At 40.2% G+C, this 21,535-nt stretch overlaps 1 protein-coding gene across 1 annotated transcript in view; it reads right to left on the reverse strand.

Annotated features, from left to right (window-relative positions):
• Positions 1–1,397: 1,397 nt before the first annotated feature.
• The window catches only part of SNAP91 (synaptosome associated protein 91), a 63,587-nt gene continuing 43,449 nt past the window's right edge, over positions 1,398–21,535 (reverse strand). Inside the window, exons 17-30 of the mRNA XM_077174887.1 lie at positions 19,225–19,332; positions 18,431–18,691; positions 18,146–18,223; positions 17,969–18,040; positions 17,406–17,489; positions 16,488–16,571; positions 12,913–13,050; positions 11,480–11,629; positions 10,106–10,136; positions 8,807–8,918; positions 5,746–5,829; positions 5,572–5,676; positions 4,065–4,165; positions 1,398–2,833 (exon numbers count right to left, since the gene is read on the reverse strand). Of these exons, the coding sequence (XP_077031002.1) occupies positions 4,073–4,165; positions 5,572–5,676; positions 5,746–5,829; positions 8,807–8,918; positions 10,106–10,136; positions 11,480–11,629; positions 12,913–13,050; positions 16,488–16,571; positions 17,406–17,489; positions 17,969–18,040; positions 18,146–18,223; positions 18,431–18,691; positions 19,225–19,332 (1,400 nt within the window). The 3' untranslated portion in view covers positions 1,398–2,833; positions 4,065–4,072. The remainder of the gene's footprint in view (positions 2,834–4,064; positions 4,166–5,571; positions 5,677–5,745; positions 5,830–8,806; positions 8,919–10,105; positions 10,137–11,479; positions 11,630–12,912; positions 13,051–16,487; positions 16,572–17,405; positions 17,490–17,968; positions 18,041–18,145; positions 18,224–18,430; positions 18,692–19,224; positions 19,333–21,535) is intronic.

A 21,535-nucleotide genomic window follows, 5' to 3' on the forward strand; every position in this document is an offset into this window, starting at 1 on the left:
TGGTTAGTCATAGCAGGACACAGACACGTTCGTGCCTGGATGAGGAAACTCAGATGATAACAAGAACATGTTCTTGTCTACAGGCCAGGAGACAACCACGTGGCTGCCTTGCAAGCCAGATTTTATAACTCCTTTGTGCTAGGGAGAGCAAGTCACTTGTTTAGCCTTAGTCAGCATCTGGGGAAATACACTGGTTTTACTTCCCACAGAGAACAAACTTGTGCATGCTTTTCCCCGAAGCTTCCTTTTTGTCCAGGCTTCTATTTACTCACAGAATAACAAATCACACACACACACACACAGAGCTGTTGGCCATGACATCTACAGAAAATGAACCAGAATCAGGACAAGGGCTGTGGACATGGATGAAGTTAATGCAGAAAGCAAATTATTCTCTGGTAGGAGCATGTACCTGGCAAGGAGAAAACCCTCACCCTGAGGTCTGGCCCCTTGAAACATGGGATGTTGTAAACATTCATTTGCAATTCAGTGAGTAGCAGCTCATCCTCTCAATTTCAGTAAGACACTAATGAGCTTGTCTAAATATATTTACTTGTTTGATTATGATTCCTCTCTGAAAATGCTGTCCTTGAGAAGACATGCACAACACAGTGGTTAGAAGTCAAGCATTCTCTGCATTTGGCAAGACACAGCACACAGGCAGGGTAGGAAAAACCAAGGTGAGCCTTTCTGGGGGTGCAGTTACTGACCTTGTCCAGGTCTTAATAGTGAGGAAACACAGCGATTTGCTGAGCCCTACCCATTTTTAACCCAGAAATTTGGGATGCAACTGAGAGCTCATCATAAGGCTGGGATATAAAATCAATGCCCCCTTTATCCTGCCCTGGGGCATTGCAAATCCTGCAGTGCCAGGTGATGGCACTGTGACAAGAGGGTTCTGGGCTCCCCCAAGTGCAGCCCTGCCCTCCACCCACCTTTCCAAGGAAGGCCTTTACAGTCCTGGGGCAGTCCCTGAGCCCAGGAGGCTCAGGGGGCTTTTCCTACCCATGGTTGCCATACACTGGGCACAGCTGAAAACAGCTGGGAATGGTAAAGAGATGAGATTATTGATGGGGTTATTCAGATACATAAAAGAAATGATTAAAAAAAATCCTCTAGGACACACTTGGTAATTAATTGGTTGCAAAATTGGTGCAATGAGGGCAGAAAGCTGTCGATGTGGCACTTAGGGACATGGATGGGCAGGAGGTGGCAGTGTTAGGTTAACAGTTGGACTCTACAATCTTGGATGTCTTTTCCAATTTAAATCATTCTATGATTCTATAAAAATCATTACCATATGCAGGAGACTCACCAATCAGTGTCAGGACCCAAACCCTCTCAGACTTTATTATTGTGCTCAACATCTTAATGAGTATGAAACTGGCAACAACATATTTACTTTGATCAAGGTGTTTATTGCATCTCAGAGGGCACACATGCACTGGGGTTTTTTGTTTTTTGGGTTTTTTTTTTTGTTTGGGATTTTTTTTTAAACTGAAATACAAAGAAAAGCCATTTTGAAATTAACTTTTTATAGAACTTTCCCATTACAGTGTATGTTATCCCCACAGCAAATTCAGATACAACCACTTTTAATGGTACCATACATTGATTAAATAGTTCATTTGAAAGACTTTAGGTGAATATCTTTCCAACCCAATATGCTTTTACAGAGAACTGCCAAGCCACTTGTAACACTGATCAACAGTGACCTCATTGAAGAGTCAAGATCTTACACCAAGCCATCAGCAGAAACAGTATGAGAACAAATAAAAATCAAAGGAACACAGTATGTACAGTAAAGGGCATGGATCTCTGGATCAGAATTAAATCTAATCACCAATAATACAAAAGCTACTCACAGCGCATTCGGGGCAATGAGAAAACACTATCCTAAGGCATACACAGGTAAGCACTAAATTAAGAGATGTACAGAAGAACTGAACAGAGATGAGTAACATCACTTGTAATGTTTTGACTACAGATATACCAAAAAGTGCTCTCGTATTTGAAATCCTTTACTGCCTGCACAACTAGGATTGCCTTTTCCCAACTACATGGAGAGAAACTGACCCTTTACTTATTTTCAGTGCATTTAGCAAGAACTGATAAATATGCCAATTATAAATGCAAAAACTTAAAGAATTAAAATAGATTTAAAAATAAAAACAGCAATAAATATGGTATTTTTTCCGATATGGGTTTTCATTCTTGGTAAATCATTGAAAAAGTATTTGTTATGGAAGTTTTCCTTTATATTACTTTAAATTATTTTAACATATACAGTGCCACAAAAATAAAACATTTTTTTTCACGACAATTGAGATTCCTGTGACTGGAAAAAAAAAAGGTATTCTGCACAATTTTGTAAGTATTTTCTTTACTATCTGGTATTATCACACTATGTTTTGTAACAGATAAAGGAGAAATTGAGTCCTAGGGGAACTTTGGGTGTCCTCAAAAAGTTATATACATTGAAACCTTCAAAAACCACAGACATTGCTCCAAATGGCTCACCAAACAACAGCTGCATAATCTGCCCCTGTGGGATAGGTTCAGAAAAGCACTAGAAGGCATCAGAAACATACATCCATTGTTTAAATTGTAAAACACAAATAACCCAAGTACACAAATTTCAAGAGAGTAGGGATAACAGCTAAGGTAGTACACATTCCTAATGTTCACTTTCACAGCTGTGCTACACGTTTCAGGAGGAAGAGAAAGTCTGAGTAAGCACTGGGTTTGGTACTGGTGGCTCACTGAGAAACTCTGAGCATCCATTTGTAGTCTCCAAACTCACGTTTTTAGCATCCAGTCAGAAAAAACGCAGCTGTGAATATAGAAAAGTATTAGATGAAAACTGATATAACGAGTTAGTAAACCATGTTCTACAAAGAACATGAAATCTGCTCATCTCTCCACATCTCAAAGGATTTACCATCAGATTCTAGTGAAGCAGCAGTCTTCCCACAGCCAGTTATGAGTCTCTCTATTATAAATACAAGTTGAAAGCAGTGAGTCCCAGCAGTGGTGTATCTCCACTCCTGGCTGTCTCTGCCAAGTGCCAGGTACACCTCTCTGGGGCTGGAACTGGGAGAAGGGTGAAGTGGAACTGGGAGATGCCTACTAAGAGCAGCCTGAATCACTGCTGCCAGCTCCAGTGCAGAGTGGGCTCAGAACAAATTTTAGAAATAAGCTCTAGGAAGGAAGAAAAGTGACTCATGAAGAAGGCTTTAAAGTTATGTAATGATTGTCCTCTCCTCACCTTATTCTAGACTTAATTATAAAATGCATACCTTATTTCTGCATTATTATTTTTTAATTGGCTTAAGCATTAATTCAATTTTATACTCCTACTTAGGCCCTCCAGAACCATCAGAATAATGTTTTGGCCTTTATTTCCTTCCATTATGCAGCAGGAGGTACTGTTTTTTGCCTCTCCTCCATTTTTCTTTGCATTTACTCCTCTGTTCCTCCCCATTGTTGCTCTACACAGCACTGCTCAGGACCTCAGAGCCTTACCATTCAGAAAGGCAGTGCCTTGAAAAATTGTATGGCAGGGTAGAACATTAGCTGGCAGCAGTGAAGAGCTGCAAACAACTCCCCCTTGATGACAAGAATATCTAAGTTTTTCCCCTTTTGACACCTTCACACCTATGATACCAAATCTGTTTCAACACCCACAAGAGTGGAAAAAGCCTCTTCTGCACCATTTCCCTCCCCCCACAATTTGTACCCTGCTATCAGTCTATGTGTTTCAGTAATAACTTCAAGAAAATACCCAAACGTGAATGCTTGGACTGAATGGAAACAAGGAAAAAAATGGAAGTTATGCATTGAAGATTTTTTTTTTTGCCAAAAGCAACTGTTAGAAAAAGTTTATCTGTGAGTCAAGATTTCAGGCTAAAGTTAAGAGTGTGGACAGAGAATTTGGTTTTCGATACAGTGCATGTTTCTAGCTCTGCAGCTGCGATTTTATCTGTCATATTCAACCTAAACAACATCTGTGTGCCAGACATGTACCAGAGAGTGACATGCTCGAGCAGGCAGCCACAGAATACCTTATCGTTTACAAGAAATCCTTGATGTTAAGATCCGCTAATGGGTCCTTTGTTGGAGGTTTCTTGGGGCTCTGAGTAGCAGGAGTTGGGCTTGGAGAAAGCTGACAGACGCCAGCCAGGAAGGCAGGAAAAAAACAAAGCAGACAAGGATACACAAGCGTTAGATAGACACAGGCAGTTCCCACACAAGCACATTGCAAGCATAAAAAGTTCTCATTTGTCTGAAGTCCAGCCGTTTTGCTCAAGCATTGTTTGGATTCCGTAACAATGTTTGGCAGGTTTAGTGGCTAGGGCTATAAATACTGCAGATTCTAACTAGCATAGCTTGAGATCCCTCCCTCCCTGTAAAACAGGGAGGTGTTAGAACCTTCAACCCACACAGAAGAGACAATTGTTAGATGTTAAAAACCAAGTTCAGAGCAAGCAGAGTGCATCCTCCAGGGTACTGAAATTCCCTGTTACTGGCAGTTAAGTACAAATTATTTGACATTGGTAATGTAAATAAGAGTCCAAAACAAACTGGAAATATGACTAGATCATACTGGGTTCCACCTTTGACAGGTATAAAAATGGTCATTCAATAGAAACCATCAGTTTTGAAGTTCCATGCAAAACTTCTGATTATGGTGGTCAAATGATTCTCCCATTCTGCCCTTACTCCTCCCCATTCCTACCTCAACTCAGGGCACAAGAGGTATTTTATATCTAGCCCTGGCACCTTGATGAGCACTCTTTCAGAAAAAAATTTCTGTGTCTCATCATGGTATTCTTGGTAAGTGCAGAGATAGTTTAAAGTGGGAGGAAAAGCAAAACTAAGTATATTCTTACTTACAGCAGTTTCAAGTTCTTTCTATTTTTACACAGAAAACCTTGACAAGCTTCATTGGGAATGTAGTTCCCTACATAAAAATGGTGGTTTGCTATATGTTGATTGCTTAGTATTTGCAAAACAAGGGCAGCCTCGTTTCCAGGGTTACCAATGAGCTTTTACAGCTGCAGAATCAACTTTCATCTCCCTCCTTACTTGAAAGGCAAGATGGACTTCTAACTCACAAAAAGAAAAATACTACAGCTAAATAATTTCCTGCATCTCCTTTGGAAAGGTTTTTTCTTTTCAGTGGTATTACAAACCAAACTCTATTTGAAGTAATAGCCTGGGACAGGTGTTACAGCTTATGCTGCATCACCTGCTGAGTGTAGCTATAGTAAATTTTGGTAGGCTGTGAACAGAATAGCAGTGCCTGAGAGTTCCACTTGGACCTTTATTCAAATATCCTCCAAAACCAGATCTTGGATGCAGTTAGCTGTAGGAGACTTTTCAAACCTGTTCCATTGGTCTCATATAAGGCAACTGCAAAAAAATTCCAGGTGGTTCATGTGATTTGCTGCAAGGCAGGCAGCTGATCCTTGGCCCAGAGCTAGAGCTGAGCTGACATAATGCACACACAGGAGCTACTTTCTAGAGACATGGAGAGCAAGGAAGCATTGGTGTAGCCGCGATGCTCACCTGTACACCAGGGCCAGCGGCGGCTCCAAACGGGGGCCTCATCATGGGCTGCCCGTACATCACCGGCTGCTGGGGCATCATGGGCACCCCCGCACCTGCTGGGGGCTGCAAACCAACACTGAGTCAGCAGGGGCTGGGTGAGGGAAGGACAGAGGTGTAGCAAAAGAGACTCACCATCCCAAATGCTGCTCCTGGCTGTGGGACAGGTGGAGTACCTCCTGCTGCAGGAACAGCACTTGCTGGAGGCACAGCTCCCGCCTAAAAAAAAAAAAAGGGCAAAAAAGCACAAAAATCTAACAGCAACCATCTGGAAACCACACAGAGTCTCCAGCATTCTCAAAGCTGTTCTGGAAAGTAGGACTGTTATGCAGCACATATGCAGCCTCAAAACCACAATGCTTCAAAGAATGAGAGAGCTGAATGAGTCCTTATGCTCAGCTTCTTTCTTTATGAGAAAGCAATGGTGACAGACTCCATTCTCTTCATGAACAGAGTCCATTTACTGACTACAACTCAAAATAGGCCCAAGAAAACAGTTTCCTTCTCCTTCTCACAGTGTAAGAAAGCACCCAAATTTCATAACAGCTAACACACTATGACACTTATTGTAGCAGTGTATTTTAGTAAAAGCTTAAGCAGACTGTAAAGCTAAAGGAAATAGCTGCTATAATTAGTTTACAGTGAAGAAAAAATAATTATGCAGCAAGATTCATTGAAGTTAAAGCATAAGTTCACACACTTAAACCACAATCAGAACCATTACTAAGGACAGTTTAGTTCGTCCTGCTATGATTTTCATTCATATTGGTATGATTTTCATTCAAATAATAAAAGGCAAAAAAAAAAAGGTTATCTTCCACTACAATTCAGGGAGAACTGTTAGTTGAGTAGTCTGACTGGATATACAGCACAAGAGCACCTTTAAAAAGGCCACCCCACCTCACTTATTTAGCACAGCCTACGCATCATCCCTTTTGGCTGCCTTCTGTGTAACTCCCATGCAGTGTCTCCTTATAGCCTTGAAGACATCTAAACCTTTCCTTTTCACAGATATATATAATCCAAATTATGAACAACTTTGAGGAGAGGCAGAAAGTATTCAAGGAAGGGATGTAAAAAGGGCAGTAGGATTTCATTATTGCTCTTGTATGGCCTAAACATACTGGCACCATTTCTCAGGCTGTTACAGGAGCTGTATGGTTGTGCCTGTGCCTCCACATCTTTATCACCTGCCTCGAGTCAGTAACATCCCATGACACGTGGAGAGCAGCTAGCACACTTACAGTTCAAAGGAGAGTGTGTTTCTGGAGATATGCTGGAACTGTACAGTCCATTTCTGTGAATGCTGCATTTTAGTGCCTTTGGTTGATCCTTGCTTCCAGACTAAAACATGCCAGTTTTTTAAGAAGCTCGAGACAAGTCAAGATAACCTGTCCCAGACTTATTTATCCAAACTACTACATTTTCTGGCTAAGAATTTATGAACTCTATTCTAGTCTGAAAGTTTCAGGGAAGCATTTCAGTTAAAAATTATACCGTGCTAGCAGAGTCTCCAAACTAAAACCAAGATCTGGACAGTGAGGTATGTAAAGCAAGAAACTAAACCACACAGGTTCATGACATCAGATGCAGTGATCTGACTGCTTTTACACAGTACACATTGTAGCTCAACATCCAGTCAGGCAGATGCCAAGAAAATGGCCATACAAACTGAATCTGCTCCTGCCTCTAAGCACAAGGTCACTTGAGGGCATGGGGTTTGATGTAATTCTGCTGATTTTAATCCTGGAATTGAAACTTCACAAGGAAGGCAAGAAGTGACCAAAACTTAAGTGGTTCAACAGTGACACAAATAAAAGCTTCATTTTTTTCATTCATATTTATTTTGCCTGCAGACCTGGGTTTCTTTGGTTTCAAAAAGTACCTAAGTGCATGATTCTGAAGAAATATATACAACACAAATGTTTCATGAAATAGTACCAAAACTACCCAGTTTCCCAGAAAGACCAATTACTTCTCAGATGGTAAAATCAATACAAGATCAGACTGATGCTGCAGAAGCTCAAAATTTCAGGCAGTACAAGTCATCACATAGTTCACATCAAAGTAAAGCAGTAAAGAGATAATTTTCAAGCTTACAGCACAGAAATGGTTAATCACTACTGCCATAATCAAATTACTGGTTGAGAATTGTCTGTTGGACAGACAGTCCAAGGGGAGCTGTGTTAGAAGCTTCTAGCTAGTTTTAAAGCCAGCAGTAGTAACTGTAGTGCAGGTGAGTGCTGTTAGTATCTCCATGTTTAGTAGTAAAAGGTCAAAAAAAATTCACTTACACTGTACAGTATTGCCCAGCCTTTCTATCAAGAAAAAAAAGTTGATGTTACAACTAACACATGAAGTGAGGTACAGAGAATTCTTGTGTCTTCCATAGCATTATGGAACGTGCTCAGAGTCATGTCAACACCTGACTGTGGCAGCAAGGAATTGAAGTGGTTGTGGTCCCCTTTCAGAGTTCTTTCTTTCCTTTGCCAACCCAACCTCGTTCAAATGGAGGCTGTTTTAAGCCTTGTGAGACATTTGATGAGGTTGATGAGATGAGGTATTACTTCTCTTCAGAATACTTTTGTAGCTCACACATTATCAAGTTGCTCTTGTTCCAGGTTTAGATTTTTAGCCCAATTTGACCCTCTTCTCTCAAAATTAGTGCCTTCTGATACTTTTTACAGGGTAATCTTACCTTTTCCAACTGCTCTACCCTGCTAAATAAGCTACCTACTCCTAATCTAACATCAGGTACTTGATCAGTATGAATACTGTGTAGTCTTTTGATCTACTTCATCCAGTAAAACTTGTGGAAAACCTACGTACTTTCTCTCCTTATAGTACACCAGCTTTGGATCAATAATGTTTTATTTTGAGCACTTGACCTGGCCCTGATCCTGGCCAGATCTACATGGCTAATCACCCGCTTGGAAATGCCCACAGGTATTAAAGGTACAGGTAGAGCAATACCTTGATACACAAGCTAGTGGATTTTTCATTTACTACTCAATTGTTTATTTATACCCACTGTAAATGGGTTCTTAAAAAATGTGACTTGAAATACTCATATAATTTACACAGAAGCAAACTCTTTAGCCTCAGTAGAGCGGAGCAGTCCCTACAGGCATGCTTGCACAGCCTCATCAAATATTGGAAGTCCAATACCAGTGCTGTCTATGGATTAACCACCTACCAAAGGACCACCTGGGACACCACCAGTTGACCATGTTGCAGGTGCTACTTTTGGCTGCCAGTTTGCTCCTCCTGTTAACTTTTTCTCTCCAGCATTCCACTGCAGGTCTCCCCTAACAGAGAGGGAGAAAGGCAGGCTATTATTTGAACACTTCCACAGTGAAAATGAAAAGCAGTTACAGCATACATTAGCATTAGACGTGCAGCTACATTAGCTTATGGTGTATGCAGTTATTAACAGAAAGATTTACTTTTAGTGACACTCAGTTTCAAGGGTTGTTAGCAGTAGACACCAGAACACTCTAAGCTGAAGTCAGTTACATGGTTATGGCCTTTGTGGTGAGAATTAAAGAGAAGTTTTGCTTAGTATTGACTGAAGGTAACATATCACATATACCCTTGCAAAGTAGGAAGAGGGACTGCTACTGCCTATTCTACTGGGGCCAGGCAGGAGAGCTGCCTGCTAGATGTCTTTGAAAGGCCATTTCAGGGCTGGAAATCTTGCTCAGACAGCTGAAGAAGGAAAGCATTCAGTTCTGCAAAAAGTTGATAGATACAAGAGAAACAAATCATTCATAGAATAAAAGGGCTGTCGAAAAAACAGGTTTTGTTACAGGCTGCCCTACCCAGAATAAAATACACCATTTGAACAAAGTAGATTGAAGGAAGCTACATTTTGAGGCTAAACCTCATGATATGTTTGTGCACATCCCTCCTATCATCCACAGAGACACAAAACATTTTGAAGTCTTGCATACAGAGGAAGGCTCAGGGCACAAGCAAGCAGTTAGATTAGGAAGACAAAAACATAAATGCAATGTTGTAAGTATTTCTTTTTGCAAAAAGAAAGTTATCACTGCATGGAATGAACCTCTTTTCTATTTTGGAAGTATTTCAATGCCTACACAATAAGTACATCCAACATCTGTAAAAATATAACACAACTATTACATATTAGCATAGATTACTGAGGGGAGCTATAAAAATATATATTATCTGGACTCTGTTCATTATAAGCTGTTTGGAAATCAGCTATCCAACATGAAAACAGTAATTTACAGGAAAAAATATTTCTAACACTCAGATTCAAGACAGAGGTTTTGTAAGCTATATCAGGAATGCTGAACCTTAATTATTCAGTGAACCTGTACATAATAGAATACTTTCTTCAGAATTTTTCTGGACTGGGAGGTCAGAGCATATTACCAATTCATTGCTACTTAATAAACACTGAAATAGATGTAGTGCTTTACACCAGAGTAGAAAACTTCCTTTTATCTTTAAGCAAAGTTGAACTTACTTTTTAGAAGTAGTACCAGAAATTCCAAGATCTGAAAATTGTAAGGAAAAAAGGAAATAAAAAAGAAACCACACATTTAGAAAACTGGAGTCTGTCAAAGCAACAGCTTACATTTCATTGCATTGGGGCCTATCAAGAGCAAAAAAGTTTTGGCTGTCTTCATTTAGACAGCATCAGAGGACTGGCCACATCTACCTATTCTTCAGGACAAACATCTGAGAAACCCTGCACATGTCTTGCACTTGAGAAAGTCACTTTTGCTTCAACAGCAAATAAAAGTAACTATATTTAGGCCCACAAAATGCCAAGTTATTTGAGAGCACGAAACTATTTACCATGAATGGTAACACTAGTTTCTGTTCCTCATTACACATACAGAAATAAAAAGCTGTATTCTACGTACACTAAAGGTGGACATTGCCTATAAGTTTTCCACTGCTTTATCTGCTTGGTCACACATGGAAACTCCAAATAATTTCTTTAATTACCCTTTGGAAGAAGCCTTAAGTTAAATTTTAAAGAGTAGTCTTCTCACAGGACCATTATAACTCCTGTAATTCATAAATTGCTGTTTGATTTTCTCCTCCAAACTTTGATATAGCAGGTGATTTGCAGAAGACATTTGAAGGGATTAAGAGTCTTGCTGACTTCCAAGCACAGTATTTTCCTCCACACCTAACAGCCATGTCTGCATCATAAGATCAGTTACATCTTTGTTGTGGTGTGTTTACATATACTAAGGGAGTATTCATCTTATACAACTTCAGCAGGATTACAACTTAGCCTAGGTGGGTTTCTGTTAGGTTTTTTGCAGGGGTTCCAGCTACTGATCTCTAATTACAAAGTCTCTAGCCCTTTTTCCTACTACAGGAAAGTACATATTTAAGTTCAGCATTTTAAGAACATGTTTGGTAAGTTCTCTGCCCCTGAAAGAAGGCCTGTTCTTGAGTGCACTCATCACCCCACTGCTACTCTTTGTCTCATTAAACATGAAGTCAGCTATTTGTGTCCACCTCCTTTGCTGCTTAAACTGCTGTCAGACACTTTGGACAATTTTCACCTTTCCACTTATTACAGAGGGGCACATCCATTAAGAGTCTGATGTGCCTCTGAAATGTAGCTGGGATGATCAGATATTACAAATCACACCTACCAAACAAATGCCAGTATTTGACTCAGATCCTGGGCTCCAAGAAGGACAAACCCAGACTAAGTGAATCAGCTATCTGAACCAAGCCTTATTCCTGCTGATAGCTTCCCCACTTTCCACAGCAGAACAGGAGGATACTGAAGCAAGCTAAAATAGACAATTATTTGCTCCATGGAAAAGCAACATGCATGCCACACCACTTAAACCCAAAATTTGTCACTTACTGCCTACTAAGTTTGCAAGAGACGAATCAAGATCGCTCCCAAGGCCTTTGCTCGCTGCTGCAGCAGGGACTGTTGCTGTGGCTGTAGGTGCTACAGGCTGACCAGAAGGAACCATAGTTGGCATAAGAAGATCACCTAAGCCATCAAACACTGGAAGTGAAAGGAAAGTGAGTTAGAACAGCAGCTGTGATCAAAAATGCACTGCTTGCTACTCTGCTGTTGCTCAACGAATACAGCACAGACAACCACACCACAAGTCTTACCGAAACACCATTTGACATTGAAAGTAATGCCAACAAGGGCATGCATGTCATTTTACTAGACACTGAATGTACAGTAATCCTCAAAAAACTATACCAATGAAAACTAACATGAGAAGACATGCCTAAAAAGGGGATTTAATTGGAGCATTGAATCTACATAGATACAGCACCACTTCCACATGACACTATTTTTCTTACAACCATCCTTACAGAGATGTCAGATACACACACATTTGTCAGGAGATATTCATTTAAAGGTTTTTAAAATGAACATCTTGCTGCAAACACCAGTCAGAATTACTGTGGCAAAGGCAGTCTTATACCTTGACATCTCACAGCAACAGGATTGGCAGTCTCAAGATGTTACTATTCACTTGCAAGCAGCAGGGAATCGGGAAAACCTACTAACATCTTATGAGATCAGAAGGAACCAGAACCATCCACACAGACAGTGCTATTCTCCTTAGTCATCTAACTCAGAGGTTCATTTTTTAGATCCCTTGAAGTCAAACTGCTTGGTACATCTTATGCCTGAGTTCTATCTTCTGATCTGTATTTGAGGTACATGCTAATGTTAAGTCAACAGGGAGGGGTAGCATGTGCACTGGCAAGCAACCAAATAACCAAGCAGCAGTATTATTTCCATCTTTTTTTCTTGTACAGTTGTAGAACTCACCAATTTTAAGTTTGTAGCAAGGACCCAGCATGAAAAATATAGAATGGAAGAGATGCAAACAAAATGATAGCAGTGATAAAAGTTTAAGCTTATAGTCAGGCAAAGAACTCTAGGGCAGTTTCTGTTGTGTGTGCCCTAAGGTGCCATGCAGGCTCCAGAGCATCATCAGAAGCAGTGGCAACATGACTTGCTTCTGTACTTGATTTACAAAGTAGAGTTTTCCTTGTTTGTGTAATTCCTGATTCATGCTATCAAGCACATGCAAGGATGATGTATACACTAGTTTGTCTTTTACTGACATGGTAGAATAAAAAATGGGTACAGAGAGCTCTTGGGCACACACCAGCCTTATCACCACCCTGAGGCTCTTCCAGTAAGAAAGAAAAAGGAGGTCACTGATATTGCCTGTACTCAGAGCCTAAATATGGTGTCATTAACTCATCTACTACACAAAATGTATTAGAAAATTCACAGGAAGAAACCCTGTAGCTCACCTGATGCATCAAATGAACTGCCAGTTGTTGGAGCTGTTGTTCCAAAAGCTGCATCAAAGTTAGGCTGTAGTAATCCAGTTTGAGCTGGAGTGACTGGGGATGGTGATGGAGAGGGAGCAATAAAGGAACCTCCAAAACCTTTAAAAAACACATAAGAGAGGTGAGGATGTTAGAGTCAGCCTTGTTAGACTGCTTACCAAAACCTCAGTCTATAGAGGGTGGAATGATAAAGACAATTCTTACTAGGCCATTTTAAAATAAAGAACATTTCAGCGGCCTGTGTGAGCTTCCCTATGTTTATTAGGCTCACTTCAGTATAATGGAACCAAGAGGCCCTCATAACCCAAATCCTAGACCACAGCAAGTCTCATGCTCACAGTAGCTAACCCTGAATATGGAAAAATGCACTGGCATCAGAGATCTGCCCTCATCTCTTCACAGTCTGTTCTTGACATGAGTTTGTCGTGGAATAATGTAGGTTGGAAGGGATCTCTGGAAGTCAGCCAGCCACACATCCTGTTTAAAGTAAGTTTAATCAAATCAAGTTGCCCAGCCATCTGCCTTAGCACCTTCAAGAGGAGCTCTTACTGGCTCTCTGGGTGGCCTGTTGTCATATCAGACCATTACAGTATTTAATGAGTTTCCCACACACATTTCCTTTTTTTTACTATCTTTGTGCACCTCTAAGAAGAACCTCCTCTGCATGCTCCTGTGAGTTTAGACATCTATAAGCATCTTTTTAAGGCTGAATGAGCCTAGCTCAGCCTCTCTGCATGTGTCATATGCACAAGTCATCATCTCTGTGGCACTGAATTCACTCTGGTATACTCCACATCAAGAGATTCTCTAATGCATTCCAGAGTACCCATGCCCAGCTGCATTCCCCATCTCCCTTCCAGCAAGTGCTACGGTGGCTCCAGTTGCCCTAGTGACAAAGCTTGTGATAGTGATGCTTTCTCAGGCTGCCTAAAAGAGGCTTCCTCTACTTGCCTCTTCTTGAGGAGGTGGTCTGCAGCAGATACCTGCTGAAACCCTAGATCACCACCTGCCCACTAGCCCAAGGCAAAGCTCAGTGCATTAAAATATCTGCACAAAAGTACAGATCTCCACAGAACCAGACCAGAAGCAGGTTGACCAGATCCAGGGATGACAAAGGCAGCTCACTGCAGCAATTCCTAAAGTACAGGAGCCACCTAAAGAGCCTGTCTTTCCACTTTCCTGAGTGAGAACAAGGAGCCTGGCAGAAAGGTATGAGCCAATATCCATTAAAATAAGGTTCTGTTTAGAAAATTTTGTAAGCTTTTGCAAAGCCCCATAAAGTGTCTGTTTTTCCAGCTACAGAAGAGAGGACTCCCCAGCTTCTGGTGAAGATTTGTATGATGGCTGGTCTTAATTTCATGGCTTTTCACCTTGCACAATTTAAGAGCAACATCAGGCCCAGAAGCCATAAAATTCTTTAATGAACCAAGTTCCTAGCTGTCTAGAGATTGCACAAGACCCCAGGAAAGGGTGCAGTAACAGCAGCAACTGAGTTAGATGTGTTGTCTGGACACCCCCAACTGCCTGATTTTGAGGTTGCTTTTACACAGTCAAGTAAGATTTCATATAAGAACATGTTATTTGCATACATACTAGGACATACAAGCACACAGTTTAATTGAATAGAAAGATCTAGAAGGGAAAATGGCTAGACTGTTTTATTTATCAGCAAAGTTCTGGTTTTGTCTGCTGAAAGGCTTGGAGTAGGAAAACATTTCTTCCAAAATTCCTAAGCAAGCCAAGAAGGGGCAGGAACTCATTTGACAGCAGAACACGTAAAGCAATTAGGAATAGTAAGTATACTCATAACATTATGCATATAAACACTTAGTACAACCAAACACTCATAAACCATGAAGGACACGCCTTCAGCCATGATATGAACTCCAGACACTATTAAATTTAAAACTGGATTACACTGCAGGCTATACATCTGCCATTATCTAGAATGAACAAATGCTTAGCAATATGCTGCAATGTTTATAGACTCCCTCTGTCTGCCAAAAAAATAAAATCACATCTACTTGGAGCCCTTTGAAATGTATATTCAAAACATAAATAAAATAAAATTTAAAAAATCATCAATTCACCCCAACTGCTTCAGGTCTGCTTGAGTATTTAGACTTAGAACATCACTTTTATAATTTAGGTTTTGATTTAATGCAACTCATCAGATTCAGAGTGCATGTTGCTGAAGTTTAAAGGCCATATGGAGCACAATTCCTGCTTGCATTTAAGGTTAGTTATGGATAATGACATAAAATATTTTGTCCTGTAATGTTTGCATAAGCAGAATTAGCTTCTGTCCACCAACCTTGTTGCACCCAGTCTCCTGATAGCACATGTAACTGCAAAACACTGTCATGTTCCAGAATCTATTAGTTAAAATTTGATCTATGGCCTTAAGCCATCTATAAACTACTACAAAGACCTATCAAAGAAATATGAAAAAAAAAGTAGTCTTCCACCTTTAAATCAGAAGCAGTCTGTCCTAAAGCTTTAGCATGCATTTACACATTATGTCCCAATTTAAGAATCTGGCTTCCTGATTGAAAATGGATGTATGCCTTATTATTATCTAGACAACTTCCTTCATTCCTGTGGCACAACTAGACAATGTCCACACTTTGAGAAGGTACTTGGAGATGTAGTGATAACCTACCCACCAATTCTACAAATTGTGCTGGTTTTGGCTGGGGTAGCATTAATTTAAATCATGACACAAATTCCCCTTTCAGAAACATGGGAGAATTTAGGACAAGTCTTCAAAGTAGAAGTGCATGTGTTGGGATTTTGCCCTTTACAAACTTCAAACTGGGATGGGGAGGAGTCAGAGCTGTTTAGCTCAGCCACTACAATACATGGTATAGCAAGAATTTTGGAGAATAGTACACAAAGAATTCAGCTGAAGCTGCTTACCTGTAGGGTGCAGACTAAAATAATACAGTTATCCAAACTTTGATATAGGCTGTGACAGTGGTGAGAGACCTCATCTCACCCAGTGTGAGGAGAGGGTCTCTATCACTTCTCTGTCCTTGTGCTCAGAAAACCATGCTCACATCAACCCACTCTCCTTGGCAAAATGCAAGACTGCTACCAAGTCAGTCATTCAAGCTACTAACATTTAGTTGCTCAACCCAATTAAAGAAATGAAATTGAATGAACTCAAAATTTAATTAGCAGTAAGGAACAAGAAGAATAGCCTGAAATATTGCTTAACTTTAGTACTGTTACAGACAGCCAAAGAAACTTCATGGAGACACTCATACTCTGTGAACAGTACAGAAAAATAAGGCTGTGTGGGAGGTAGGAAAACAAAGAACATGGAAAGAAGATAATCTAGGAAGTTAGCTTGTACTTCAGTATATTGTCTCCATTATAAGCCACTCTAGTTTTAATTAAAACATCTAAAGTACTAAGAAATCTTGTGAATAATTATTTTATTTCACTATCTACACCCAAAGAACATAAAAGATTTCAAACACCATTTCTTAGTATTGCTCTAAAGTAACAAGTTTTTAGAAGTTCTTTATTACCAGCAAGTAGGTCTGCAGAAGCTGAGGAACTAGAAGCAGCCTGGGTAGTGGGCTGGGGTTCAGGAGCACTACTTCCAAAAGCATCTAAAGGGAATTCCAGAAAGCATCAAGAAAAAGTGAGACATTCAATATTAAATACATCAATTCATCACTTATCAAAAGATGACAAAAGAAAGTAGCTTCATACATCAGAAGAAGAAAATGAAACTGCTTGGCCATCCTTATTGCAGAGCAGTACCATGGATGCAAAGTTCAGGTGGAAAAAGGATGTACAACAAACCAGCACCTGAAAGAAATCTCCTTTATTTGGACCTCTTCTCAGATACAAATCACAGCATTCAAGACAACAGGACTTTGGAGATGAATGCATTGGCTGAAAGTTTGGAGTCATTCCAGCCAGAAGCCACTAGCTCACATGAAATCTTCTCAGAGGAATATCTCACTAATGTTTGGAATTCACTGCTTCTAAGCACCACTTCTGTTTCTCAACATGCCTAGAGTTGGTTGTGTCCATCCTAATTTCCACCTTGTCAAATCCCATGATCCAGATATACCCAGTTTGAGACAAGTCACCCTCCAAAGTTCAGCTGCTTTGAGAAACGGAACTGAGAGGAAACAGCATGACCATGGAGATTAGCAACAAAGAAAAAGGACAGAGCAGAATTTCACTGGACATCTGAGGAAGAGCCACACATGCACTGACTGGGGACAGAATGGCAAGTGTCATGACAACAGAAGGACCAGAAAGCTTATTTGCAGTTCATTATGGTGCAAGTTTAAGAACCAGACGTGCCAGACGCAGCCCTAAGGCCACACAGAAAAGTTGAGAAGGGGGAAACCCGCAGCTTTAGCAAAGCGCAAAGGTAATCGAAATGAAGTGATTCAACTCTGAAGTGGTGAGGAAACAAAAATACCCACCACCAAATAGGTCAATCACACCTGAAGAATCCACCTTTGCTGGAGAGGCAGCGGGTAGAGGAGAGGGGGCTGCAAATGCATCCACTGCAGTAAGCATAGGATAAATAATATTTAGTATCAGCAAGGCAACAGTGATAGCTAAATATTTCAAAGCCACGTGGGCTCCAATAGTTAGTACCACAGGTTTGGTAAATTCGGGTAATAGTCTCCAGAACTGCAAACAGAAAGTGTTACATTTCTCACACAGCAACTGAAAACCACAGTACTTTAAAGAAAACATTGCTTATTAAGTATTTTCTTATGTCTAGAGGAGGATTTGCTCTCCCAACAACCACATCACTTACTTACTGAACTTCAGTGTCAGCCACTTCATGATTTGCATCTTCAGCAAGTGCACATCTTATGACCAAAGCAGTGAATGCGAAAAACTTAATATGTCTTGATATTTCAGTTTAAGGATGTAAATTGGCAGTAAGTTGATTTTTTTTTTTTTTTTTTTTACTTTTGGAAAAAAATCCAAACCCAGGAAGTCTGTGGAATGGCCTGTGAAAACAAGCACTCACCAGATAAGAGATCACCAGTGAGAGAACTCTCAGGCACAGGAGAAGCTCCAGGTTGTGGAGATGAAAATGTATCTTTCAGGAAGAAAAGAAAGAACGAGAAGTAAGCATCACTCAATTCAAGTTTACACCATTACACAGGCTCAAAGCAGCAGAGTATCAGAAGAATTCTCTCTTTACCTGTACCAAAGAGATCTATGCTAGGAGTAGCATCAGGTTTAGGTGCTGCAGGTGCATCAGGAGCAGACTCAAATAAATCTAAGGCCAAGAACACAACACATCTTTAACTCATTTTTGAAAGGCAGGACTGAAAACAGAAGTTTCCAGTTTTGCACATCATATTTGAAATTAACAGGCTCTCTGCTTTGAAAGCCTAGCACACAACACGCATGCAACAACGAATCGTTCATTTGGTACTCCTGACAGATCAATCCACCAGAATCAAAGAGTTAAAAACAAAATTACCACCAAATATATCTAGAGCAGGAGGAGCGGAGGTGGTGGCGGTAGCAGAAGTGGTGGCAGTAGTGGTGGTAGTGGCAGTAGCTGTAGTAGCAGTAGCAGCAGCAGCAACAGCAGCAGCTGGAGAAGGAGTTGTTGCAGGAACTGGAGTGGCTGCACTAGTTGTAGGGGTAACTACAGGAACAGCAGTCTCTGTTGGCTTCATAGCAAAGAGGTCCAGCTCAGGAGCAGCCTCTGCACTACCTTCGGATGGGGCAAAGGGGTCTTGTAAAAAGGAGAGGGGAAATATATGTGTATGCATACTTAGGATCAGTGAGGGAGGAAGTCAAGAACAAAGCAACTATAGGCAATGCACATACTGCAAATACACGCACGCACACAGAGGAGGTCGCGCTAACATCTAGCTTACTTATCCAGACATGTTACTTAAGTTTTTCTAAAATAAAGACTGTCTAAAAGGCTGAGAAGACTAGTTACTAGAGGGGAGAACTTTCAAAGGTTCTTTGACGAGGCCAAAAAACCAAATATGACAAAGGACTATCCAGGCTACTGTTAAAACTCAGCACTGACAGAACTGTTCGTTAGCACTACCAAATTAACATGAAGTCACTGGGACTCGGCAACAGGCAGTTTTGTTAAGCATGCTCTTCAGTCTAAAGTTTGTTTTTACCAATTGCAAACAGTATGAAATTTTCAGAAAAACACACTGCCATGTAGTTTAAAAAAAAAACAAAACAAAACAAAAAAACCCCCAAAAACCAGCAAAACAAGAGACTATCTAATGACATAAAACCCACCATTTCCTGAACATGCATCAAGAGCTGCTGCTACAGGGGTTGGGGTAGCTGGTGCTGCTGCCCCTTCAGCTGCTGCAGGGGCTTCCCCAGGAGAAGCTGCAAAGGCATCTTGGGTGCAGTTTAAAAACAGAAATTAAAAAAAACAAAAAGGAATAAAGAGAAGAAAAATATAGTAAAAGAACCAAGTTAAATTGCATAGGTAGACCCCCTTATACAACATGAATGTAATTACTCCAACAGCAAGACAACTCATGCAGCGCAAAACGCTTTGTCTCTCCCCCAACCCCACACAAGCAGGTTCTAGACAGGGTCTGCAGATGGAGCTTCTTGGGTTGCCCACAATAAGCACAATGAGTGCAAAAGAAGGCATTATTCTCATTGTATAAGGGTTCAGAGCAGCATGCTCATGTACTACCCAAAATCAACTAATTAACAAAATTAACTTAAGAGCAGATATTAACAACTTGCATGCTCAAAGCCTGTATTACATGTGATTAATCTGCAACTGTGAGTTTACTTGCATAGTGCTTTGCACTGTTATGAATAACAATCCAATTACTCTGGTAGATATTTGCAACTACCATTTCTAGTCTTTGAGCCAAGTCAGTCATGCAACATCTGAAACATTGAACTTACTTGTTTTTTAACAGTACTCCAACTGGATCTTTCTGAGGCCATAATGTGATGCATAGGTTATATTTACTCAGCTTGCTTCAAACAGATCAAGATTGTTCATTTTAACCAATGGCTGGCCAGCCATAACCTGTCTGTCCTTTTAGGATCACTTCTAGGCCAACCAGCCAAGTTAGAGAAAGTGACTAGTTTGGGGTTTTGGAATGACTTGCTCATTAGGTTTTTTTGAATTTTTTTTTTTTGTTTGCTGCTTGCTCTTTGACTCTTTTTTTCTTTTTGTTTGCCAGTTCCTAAGTGGCATGCTTAAATTTCAAGCTATGAACAGCATTATTTCTAGGCTTAAACCAGCATTTGTGCTCTTAATTCTATGAAGTAGTCCTAATGGACTGTGCCATTTGGACTATCCTCATACGCAAGCATTTTCTCCACAAAAAAGGACAGCACAATGAGGATTAAATACTTCAAGATGCTTGTAAAGGACATTTTTCTACTGCTACAAAAATTAGCAAGTTAAAAACATCTTTTGGGAAATACTGCAATTGCACTGTCAAATTAGCACAGGAAAAAGCTTAACATGCTTTAACTCGAATGTCAATTTTAAAATGAAAACAACCATTTTAAAAACAAATTCGTGCCAGGTAATCTAAAAAGCTCAAAAGAAACATGCATCGAAACTTCAACAGAAGAGAAGAAAGCCCACTAGTCTTGTACAATAGAATTAAAATGAGTTAGTAGCAAAAAAGGCCTGCTAATAAGCCATTTCAAATATAATTCTATTTTTCAAGTAACAGGGTTGTTCAACAACAAAACTGGATGGCAGTTGTCCAAGTAAAAACATCAGAATGAGTCAAGCATCCCAGTGCTGTATCTGTACCAGACACTGGCATGCTCCATGTGGAAGGAATTCAGCACAGAACTGAACTGAAGGGTTTGCATCATCCTGCTTGAGAAGATGTTTTGTGTAACATCATGTGTGATCAGTTTTGCACTACAGGGCCAGCTTTCAGATGAAGGGGCACCCTGGGCTCTTTCAAAGAAATGTATTTGTGCCCACACAAGCTTGTAGGCCAACAGCACAGACATTGGTCAACCCTACTTACAATTACTTCCCAGAATGAAAGGATAGACTCCAGATAACATTTAAGGCAGAAATTCAGAATGTATAGAGCTAGCCACTAGTTTTATGTTGGGATCACTTCAGCCTCAGAGTGATACCTATTCCTGTCCAGATTTAGGCTATTGAAGTTCCACATATAACAGATAATAATATAATAGATATTAAGGTGGGCACAAGTCCCTTCCAGCCCACAGATGCAAGGAAACAATTTGGCACCAGCTTTATTTCTTTATTTTTTACTGACACTTGTGTGTAAGGTTCTTGTCAAGTGCTGTAATTTTTTTAGCATCAGACTTGGGTTAAATGGCAGGTGGGATAAAAACTTCAGTTCGTACTGGAATCTAAATGAAAAATATCATTGTAAAAACTCCTAATATTAGTTACTCTGATAAGTTCAAGAAACCTATACGAATATAGAGACACACCAACCTGAACAGGTGACCCTACAACTCACAGCTTAAACCAAGGATTTGCCATTGGGTTTAAGCTAGTGCTTAAGTTCTTTTCAAAAGGCTCTGCTGCTCCTGCATAATTGCCCTCTGCTAAAATCTAGCCTAACAT

Source organism: Agelaius phoeniceus, chromosome 3 (assembly GCF_051311805.1).
Source record: "Agelaius phoeniceus isolate bAgePho1 chromosome 3, bAgePho1.hap1, whole genome shotgun sequence".
In the NCBI taxonomy this organism is placed as follows: domain Eukaryota; kingdom Metazoa; phylum Chordata; class Aves; order Passeriformes; family Icteridae; genus Agelaius; species Agelaius phoeniceus.